Source organism: Chelonoidis abingdonii, chromosome 4, assembly GCF_003597395.2.
Source record: "Chelonoidis abingdonii isolate Lonesome George chromosome 4, CheloAbing_2.0, whole genome shotgun sequence".
Taxonomy (NCBI): Eukaryota; Metazoa; Chordata; order Testudines; family Testudinidae; genus Chelonoidis; species Chelonoidis abingdonii.
In genome coordinates, this window is record NC_133772.1 from 137105630 (window position 1) to 137114993 (window position 9364).

Sequence of the window (9364 nt, forward strand, 5' to 3'; positions counted from 1 at the left end):
GGAGTCTATGCGAGCTACCTGTGTGTGCAGGATTATGCTTAAGTAGACAACATCTAAAGAACAGGTTTAAAATTATATATTAAAAGGTATAGCGTCAAGTGGATCTTAGATGTACTGATGCAGCCAAGTTAATCTTTCAACAGCTTTGGGTAGGATATATTCCACACACTAGTTCAAACTTTATCTAAAGCATAAACAATTCCAGACATCTAGATGAGATGAATCACCCTAGTATCTGGGTACAGCATACAAAACTTAGTTAAAAGAAAAAAACACCACCACACACACACCCACTTTCATACATAAAGATCTAATACCTGAAAGTTCCCCTCAGTCCCACAAAATTTTGACTGAGAAGGATACTTACAGGCTAGATAAGAAGAGCTGAAACACTTATGGAAATCCTGGACGCATTCCAAAAGCATAGGGCACACTAATCTTCTGGCAAGTTCCTGGAGGTAACAAATTAGAAAAAATAGAAAAAAAGCCTAACCACTCAGGACTTTGGAGACAGAATCAGCACTTTGAATTTTACCTAGAGAGTTTGACAGCCTGTGTAGCACACTGGTGTAATATGCTCTTACCTGATCATCACATTCAAAGGTCTGAAAAGTGGGGGTGCAAATCCTGGTTTTCCATTCTCTCTATTCAAAATTTTCAATTTCAAGACCGAACAGTACAATACACCTGCATGTTTAACTCAACTGCACGGCCAGATAGAGTACCAATATTTTTGGTGCCTGGTGCAGAAAAAAGTGAAACATTTTTGCCATGAAATTCCCCATTTCATGGCATGGGGAGGTGTGAGATTGCATTCAAGGCTCCATTGCTTCTGGTCATCTGTAGCTATGCAACAGTTCACACCTTGAAGGGCTGTTGTTTCAGCCAGGAATCACTGCAGCGATTTACACTGGTTCACACTTTCCAGGTTCTCTGCTACCATAGGGGCTGAAATACTATTTCATGAAAGGAGGACAGAGGAAAGGTGGTAGCAATCCCACAGGTGGAGAAGCCCTGGTCAACATTCTAGGATATGTTAGCCCTCTGATAGGTCAAAATGTGATCTAGTGTGTTAAGGTGTAGCACCTTTTTTTTTTTTTTTTTTTTGCACAACAGCCTACAAGATATTTGCAAAACATTGGCATACATACCCATCTTCTTGGCAGAGACCTTACAGATACAGCTTGACTGTCAGAGGAGTGGACCTCTTACAGAGCAGACACAAGTAAGCCCCTAACAGGTAGGGGGAAGAGGGACAGAGAGAAGACAGACCCTCTGAGTTGGCAAAGCAAGAACCTAGCCTTGGATAATTAGATACATATTAATCATCATCAAAAATACCCAGCACCTTCCAACTAAGATTCTTAGGAGCTCCTTATAAACACTAAGCATTACCGATGTGATGGAGAGTCAGTATTAAGTGACCCAACTCCCAATCATTTGTTCTAACCATTAGTCAACACTCCATCAGTTAAACAGGCTGTGCTGGGATAGCCCCATTCATATATAATACATCTTTCAATGTTTCTCTCCTGATCACGGTACAGAACTAATTTTTTTAATTAACGAAGCCTACACATTTTGTGGAAATGCATGATCAATTATTATATTCCTGCATCTTCAAGATGTTTGATAGCCCCAACTAAAGAGATACTATTTCAGAAAGTCTGAAAGCTACCTTATCACTTATTTCTTACATGGTCACTTACCAGTTGCCATGGCAAACTTATTCCAGAATCAATTCATCAATTTAAGAAGAGCCTGTTCTGAAGCAAGAGATTAAACTTGACTATAAATGTGACGTTTCTCATGATCGCTTGATGTAGACAGGTCCCAGTAATGTAAGTTAATGCAATGCATTGGGCAAAGAACCTACCACTTTAAAAGCTCACATTCCACAAACTTTTAAATATAAAAATCCAGTAGAGCTGAACTTCTGCATACAAAAGCATCCCAATTGCATTCAATATTGAACAGTTTTGATTGTCAACATCCTTTGCAATGAAGTCAGTTTTCAGTAGTATTTCAGTCAGATGTTGACACTTCTAAACTTAAAAACACAAAATAAGATGACAGTGGTTTAGAAGCAATTATTACCATCTATGCAGTTTATATTTATGAATCTTTAATATTTCAGTTATAACATTTTATGTAGTTCTCTTGAGAAGTACTTTTATTTTAATGAAGTTAAATTTGTTAACTGATAATCTTTTACATGTTAAGCTTCTCAAATTTTAGAAGAGGAAGGGGAGAGTTGAGGTGGGTGGGTGAAGAAGACAGCTGTATTGTTCTAGCTGTTCCTCAACTTCTCCCACTGCCAAAAAGTTTCTAAAATTGCTACCTTGGAATGTGTCTTTTGGAGAAACTTTTTGGCAATATCCCAACCTTCTCTTGAAAACAGATCAAGCTACAAAGTTTTCATTAAAAAACCCCACACACTAACAGGAAACGAGCAACAATTGACACTTCATATCACCTTGTAGGTATCAAGGAACTCAGGTATTTCAGCTTTATAGAACAGATTTGTCATACCTCAGACTACTCTAAAGAAGACTGTCTTTTTAAAAGGAAACTTGAAATATGCTAATCTAATTGAAAAAAGCATTTTAACAGCTGAAAAGGGTGTTTCTATTAACAGTTATAAACATTCCATTTACAGGCATTGTTAATTTGTGATATTAAAAGATTACACAGAGGAAATAATACTGGAGACAAGTTTTCCTCAGTGTTCAATTTGTCCTAATCAGTAAGTTCAAAACAGTCTCCTTAAGAAGGCAATCAAGCCTTCAATTAGTAGCCAGTAATATGCTGGCCAGTAAGAAGTCTACATATACCAATTTTTGTTTTCATTAGGTGATATTTTATCCACAAAGATTTTTATATTTTTTCCCTTGCTTATACAAGAAGTTTTAGACTTTGAGTCCCTTGGTGACAGTAGATGCCAAATCAAGTGCATTTTATGTAAGTTAAGGATATGCTTTCTTGCCCTCTTTAGTGGCATCTCCTCCAACTTGATCAGTAAGCGACATTACTCATTGCTGGTGTGCTTATGTGCACACTGATGTGCATAAAACTAGCCTCATGACAAGAGTACAGCAACTGACAGGTATGCCAATATGAAGAGTTTACACAAAGTGACCTGTTTTGAAAATGGCAGTTTTAAGAGTTTGATGTTTGAGTCATTAAAGTCAACTTCTTGAGGACTATTCACCAAGGAACACAATTCAGCTCCAAAACTGCAATTATTTTTAGCATTGCTGTTAAAATAAGGAGTCTTACATGAACTGGGAAGTCTTTCAATCTACTTTTGTTCACCACAGGTCTTATTGTGTAATTTATGACGGAAGTCTGGCATTCCCAAGATCTCTCTTAAAGCTTGACACTCGTGATGAGGCTACAACATACCAGTTTAAATGCAGCATACAAAACAGCTTGGGTAGTTTTTAAAGCTGCAGTACAACTAGTCTACAGTTATTTTTAGAGTGAAGGGTGGGCAGGGAGAGAACTTTATTTCTTCCAAACTCAAAATGCAAGCCACCCACCAAACTGCATTTTGTGACTGGTTGCACCGTTTAAATAAATTACAGGTTGCTTTGCAACAGCTGCACAGACACACTGGAAATGAAACACCAAGTGTTTCAGCTTCAGTGCTTCCATAAAGTGGTGTGGGTAGTGGAGTAAAGGATTTGATGGTTGACAGATTTAAAAATTTTATTAAAATAAATGCTTGAAATGAAATATACACAGGTTGAGAGGGAAGGTACCATACATCTGGGGTCAGGCGTGGGTTATGGAGGGTTACACATACCGTTTGCAAGGATGAAAAGATACATACATATCGCATAACCAGCATAGATCCAGATTGGCGTGGAAGGGTTTTTAAAGTGTCAGTGAATAAATGGGCTCAGGTTTGCCACCCATGAAATGAATAAGGAATCCAAGTCAGTATCGGTGGAGCGGATAGGTACATGGGTGGGGTGCGTCCCTTGGTCCCTCAGGGAAGGAAGTGGCTTATTTCCCTGGTCGGCTGTCTCAATTACTCAGTGTGGTACTGGTGGTGTCCGGTGATGTGTTCGGTATAAAGTGTCTCTGGACCACCTGATGGCATCAGACACCATGAGCTGTTTCATGAATTACTTGCGTGCTGGAAGTACTGTACTAAATTTGCCTGAAGTAGACAGGCCTGTTAAAGTTTAGGACTTCTTCAGGATACAGAAACAGTAGATGGTAGCTGCAAGATAGGAATGTGCTAATTCTGACAGCAAACATTAGAGAGTTGAGCTCAGGAACCTGTATTATGAAGACTACCCAATTCTCTGCCAGTTTCAAGAAACAGTACTAGAAACTGGCACAATAAAATAATGAGCTAAGTTACCTCTACTTCCTCATGCACACCACGTATAAAATGTTTTCAGATGCTAATGTTCCTCACTTAGCTCACTCAAAGTCAAGTTTATAATTTCACCACACCTTTATTTTACAGTCGACTTTTTAAAAACAGAAAACATCTTTGTTTAATACTTTATCACATTTCAGCTAGCTGTTCAATCATCTCAAGTATAATTTATATAGTATTCACCACACTCCATCAGCAGGGAGCCTTATAATTCAACAGAAGACTAGGAAAGAAATAAGAGTTGCAGTGGCCATTAGAAGCTACGCCACTTTGTACACAGAAAGCAACATGTAAGAGCTTGTATCCATTCCAAAATTCTTCACGTGGCTTTAAACAGTGAAAAGTTGAAGTATCCCCTCTCCCTCCTGTACTACAAAAAGCCTGTTTAAAGCTGACCAGCTCCCCCATTAGTGGGAACTGTTCGGAGGATGAATCTTCAGTAGTACTGAGGATTTAAACGTTGTGGGATTTATTTCTTTAGCATGATCAGTCTTAGCTTCATCATTGAACATTTCCAACGACCCTTGATTTCCAGAAGAGGAAGATCTTACAAGCTTTGCACAGCCCAAGGCAAGGACGGATCCAGTCATTTTTTGTTCAGTACCAACAATGTGCTCGGCCCTAGAACTGCCGTAGCCGGGGCTCGTCCTCCAACATTGGGCTCCTACCCTAACCAGGACACGCTACCATGAGGAGTCCCCACTCCTCTGACACCAGCCACCCAGCACCCGGACAGCCCCCTGCAGCGCGGCGCCTGCAGGACCACACCTGCCTGGCGCGGGGCGGGAAGGCTGCAGCCGGTCCCCTGCTCGCAGCCTCTCCCGAGCTCACCCTGCTCTGCGCCACGTGACTCCTACCGCTCCCCCCCCCTCCCCCACGCCCTCGCGCCAGGGAGGTGCCCGTCACACGGGCCGCCTTGCATTTCGCGCCCCCCTCAGCGCCACTCTTGGTTGCTGCAGCCCCACCCCCCTGGGCAGGGCGCCACCAGGAGCCCTGAGACCGAGGGGGCGGGGCGTGACCGGCCCAAACCCAGCGCCCTGCCTCAGGCCCGGGCGATGGGCGCCCCGCCCGCGGAGAACGGTTCCCAACCTCCGCTGGTAGCTGGGTGGGGCAGGGCTCCTGGCGTCTGGGCGCCGCGTACCCCACAGCGAAGCTCACACGCCTACCAGGCCAGCGGCCTCCCCTCCCAGCCTCGGCCCCGCCCACTGCTGCTCCAACGGCCGCCTGCCCCCGGGGCCGGTCTAGTTCCAGAAGCTGAGCAGCTCGCGCCCTTCGCGAGCCGCTGCACGCGCTCTCCACTCACTCCCCATCGCCTGGGGCCAGGGCAGCGACTGCCGCCTCGCCTCCCCACGCCCTAGGCTCACCGTGGTGCACGCGCCCCCTGCCGGGAGGCTCCCCTCAATGCATGCCCCACTGAACTGCAAGCAGGCAGCACCTTGCGCCACAAACAGGGGAGGCTCCAAGTCTGTGCAAAGCTGCAGGACCTGGAGGCAAAACAACGTGTCTCCTTCCATGCAGAGGCAAATGCGTTTTGCATGGCTTAGTGCTCACACCGGGAATCTGCGAAGAGCACGAGCTGTCACGCAACTGATTCCCCAGCTACTGCTGCAGGACTGAAACGCCCTTATGTAGATACTTCTGGGATTAGTTTTTGTTGTGTTTAATTTATTACACTGCAGCCTGTGCTTTATATCTACTATTGCCATAAATACTCCGAGTCACTAGACTTGCAGCCTGCCTTTCTCGAATGCCTCCCTATCACACAAGGGAGTTAATACAGCTCCCCTAGCCCTAGAGATCCCGATCTGCAAGACAAATGAAATTGTTGCTGGTGAAATGGGGAAACCCCAGCTGTGCAAATGTACATGCAAACAGCAAGCGTTAATATTAAACCTGGTAACCATCTTCCACACCGCCTCTAACCTCCACAAGCAATGAGCACACTCTTCAATAGTCTACTAGAGGGACTGCAGCGCAGGGTGGAAGGAAAAAGGCAACTCAAATTAGAAAGTGGAGCAACGAACACAGGCAGGTCGTAACTATTCAGTCATCCATTTGCAACCATCAGGGGAAAACCCTATTTCCTAGTTTATTCCTTCCAGCCTATTCAGTGCACACAGAAAAACGATTTTGCGTTGAGGAAATTAAAGTGTGATAGAAAAAGGGATGAGAGTCAACCTACCGGCCATGCAAACTGAAACGGTATAACAATCCTGCCCGCGTCATGACTTTTGCCCTGATGAGAATATTTGTTGCTGTTCAAATAAAAAGTATTTCCACCGAGAACTGGGGTAGATCCGGATCCGTAGTTGCAAGGTCCAATGGGAGTGATCTTGGCCTGATATTCCTTTAAACAAACTTTCACATAAGTATCACACTCATCCCGGGTACAGTTCAGGTTCTGGGGACTTTTCATGCCATCACAACATTCCCCATTCAACAATTCTCCGTTTACATTCTTCACCGAGTTAAGTTGCAGCTCGAAATAGCCCGTGGATTGGGACACCTAAAAATAAAAATCAAAGGGGAGTCAACCTCATTACTATAGCGTCTTGGGAAAGTGCATGGAAGTTTGCAATCAGCCAATACAAGGTTTCCTCCCAAGCCTTTCAGTAAAGCGTTTTGCTATTAAAATTCTATTTACTATAAAAATAATACAACTAAAACTGTATAGCGGTTACTGCAGCAATACAAAAAGCTGCAGTAGGTAACAGCGCTGCAAAAGTACTGTACATAAATATTCCACTGCAAGGGAGACAGACACATTTTAAAATCCCTCAAGGCTGAATAAATTATTGATAAAGGTATGAACAGGAGACGTATACAGAAGCAAACACCAAACTCCTGAAATACAACAGTAATTATGATCTCTGCAAATGTAACCTTCGTTTTCATACAGAACCGCTTAAAATAAAATGGGTGTGAAGGAAATGTAGCTGCAAGTTGTATATGTTCTTCCAACACAGCATATTGATTTCCTCCTCCCCTCGTTTAAACCCACGGATCTAATGCCATGAACAGGAGACTGATTGAAAGGCTACAGAGACAGAAAGAAGCCATGGCAACCCCCACAATGAGATCAGGGTTTTAGGTCTAGGAGCCATGCCCCAAAAGGGGCAATGCTAAAAAGACAGTTACCTCTGCCTACGAAATTAAATGCATTCCCCCTCCTCCACCGCACCCCATTCGGTGGGAGAGGTGAATCCCTTTTTCTGCTGTAGCCCCCAGGACATTTCCCCACCACTCTGCAACCGCCAATCTTCTTACCTGCACCCACAAAGTTAGGAGCAGCACCAGGCTCAGTGCTGCTGTGAGGGGAGCCCAGTGCCGCCCGCTAGAACCCAGCATGCCTGCTGCTCCGAGCCGAATGGTGCTTGATCAGAGACGGGCGAGGAAACCAGCCATGGACCGGCCGCTGCTCGAAGCATCGACGGCGAAGGTCTTTACGTGCACGCGGCGGAGGCTCCTCTGCTGCCCGGGAAGCTTTCCCCAACGCCCCGAGAGGTGCAGGGCATGGGCTGTCAGCGCGGACCGCCCAGAGCGCTCCCGCAGCAGCAGCGCTGGTACGCAGGCAACTCGGCTCGCTCTCTGCGCGCCCGCACTGCACGAACACCCAACAAGTAGGTGCCAGAGTGACAGCTTCATTACCCATTAGTCACCGGCGCCTCTGCCTTCATATTAATGAGGGGGACGGGCCCAACCCAGAAGCAGGCGGGTGTGGCCACTAAGCGCTGCTCCTGTTCTTAAAGGGCTGGGGGACGGGGAGACGGCGGGGAACGCCGGAGATGGGCACAGCTCGCGGGTGTGCGCGCTAACCATAGCCCGGGGGAGCATGCCGACTAGCCGCAGGGATCGGGAGTGCGCGCTGTGCGCACCAGTACTGCTCGTGCGCGCCCATGCAGCCACCACCTGCGCGCGGGGGGTGCTCTAGCCACTCCAGCGTGGTCACAGCTGCGTGCCCTGTGGATTGTGAGAGGTGCGCCATCAGTCGTTCAGCGGGTGTGTCTGGGGGGTGGAAAACTTTAGCAGACCTTAGCAAACCGGGAGGGAGCGATAAGACAGCACCTAGGGCGAATGCACCGGTTAGAAGCCCAGTCCTCTTCCCCTCCCTGGCCCCACCTGCTGCTGGCAAGGGGAAGGCTGGAGGGAGTTCAAGGGGTCCCTTTTCTTTCAGTCCGCCTTTGGGTAATGAGACATGTGACACTACCCTCTGGCTGATGAAAAGGAAAATGGATTTTCCTTGTCTTACTCACCACCCAAGGGCCCCTGGCCGGGGGGAAGACGTTGGTACAACTCTACTTCTCCCAAGTTTCCTGCTAGCTGGGAGAAGGCCGGCTGCTCTGCCCTCCATCTGCCAGCCTCCTAGCTGCTGAAAGGGGCGACTCCAATTTCTGCTCCTCCATTTTTGTGGTCGTCCTCCTTTCTGAATGGTTATAGTCCCGACTGCTGCTGTTACTCGCAGCTTTCCCAAGCAGCAGCCTCCGCTGAGTGAAATTGACATGAATCTTGCCCTTTTACTGCCCTCGACGTGGTTATGAACGGTACCGATCAAACTGAGCAGAGTGTTAATTTCACTCTGCTTGAGAAATCTCAGAACAGCAGAGGCAGTAGAGTTGCCTGTGCAACCTTAATTTGGCCTCCTTATGCACATGCATTATGATACAGCCCTTAATTGTGGGGTTACTTTTTCCGTGGGACCCCCCTGCTTTATTGTGCATATGTTACAGACCTTTTCTGGGGCTGAATCGGTATTGGAGAGGAGACTGTTGTCTGTAGGATCCCTACTTCTTTTGTTGCAGAAGTTGGAAGGTGTTTAATGAATGAGTCAGCGGTTTGTAGGAAGAGAAAGGAGAGTCTCATTGTTAAAGCAGCTGAATGCTGCCCTGGAGAACTGGATTCTATCCCTGCCTGCACCACAGATTTCCTGTGCAATGCCAGGCAAGTCACTTCAACCATACTTCTCACAGG

General features: G+C 46.1%; 1 protein-coding gene across 1 annotated transcript in view; it reads right to left on the minus strand.

The window, feature by feature from the left end:
- The window catches only part of JAG2 (jagged canonical Notch ligand 2), a 100447-nt gene extending 92426 nt beyond the window's left edge, over positions 1-8021 (minus strand). The window contains 3 exon segments of the mRNA XM_032768809.2: positions 6579-6902; positions 7664-7762; positions 7765-8021. Coding sequence (XP_032624700.2) covers positions 6579-6902; positions 7664-7762; positions 7765-7824 — 483 coding nt within the window. The 5' untranslated portion in view covers positions 7825-8021.
- Between the last annotated feature and the right edge of the window lie 1343 nt (positions 8022-9364).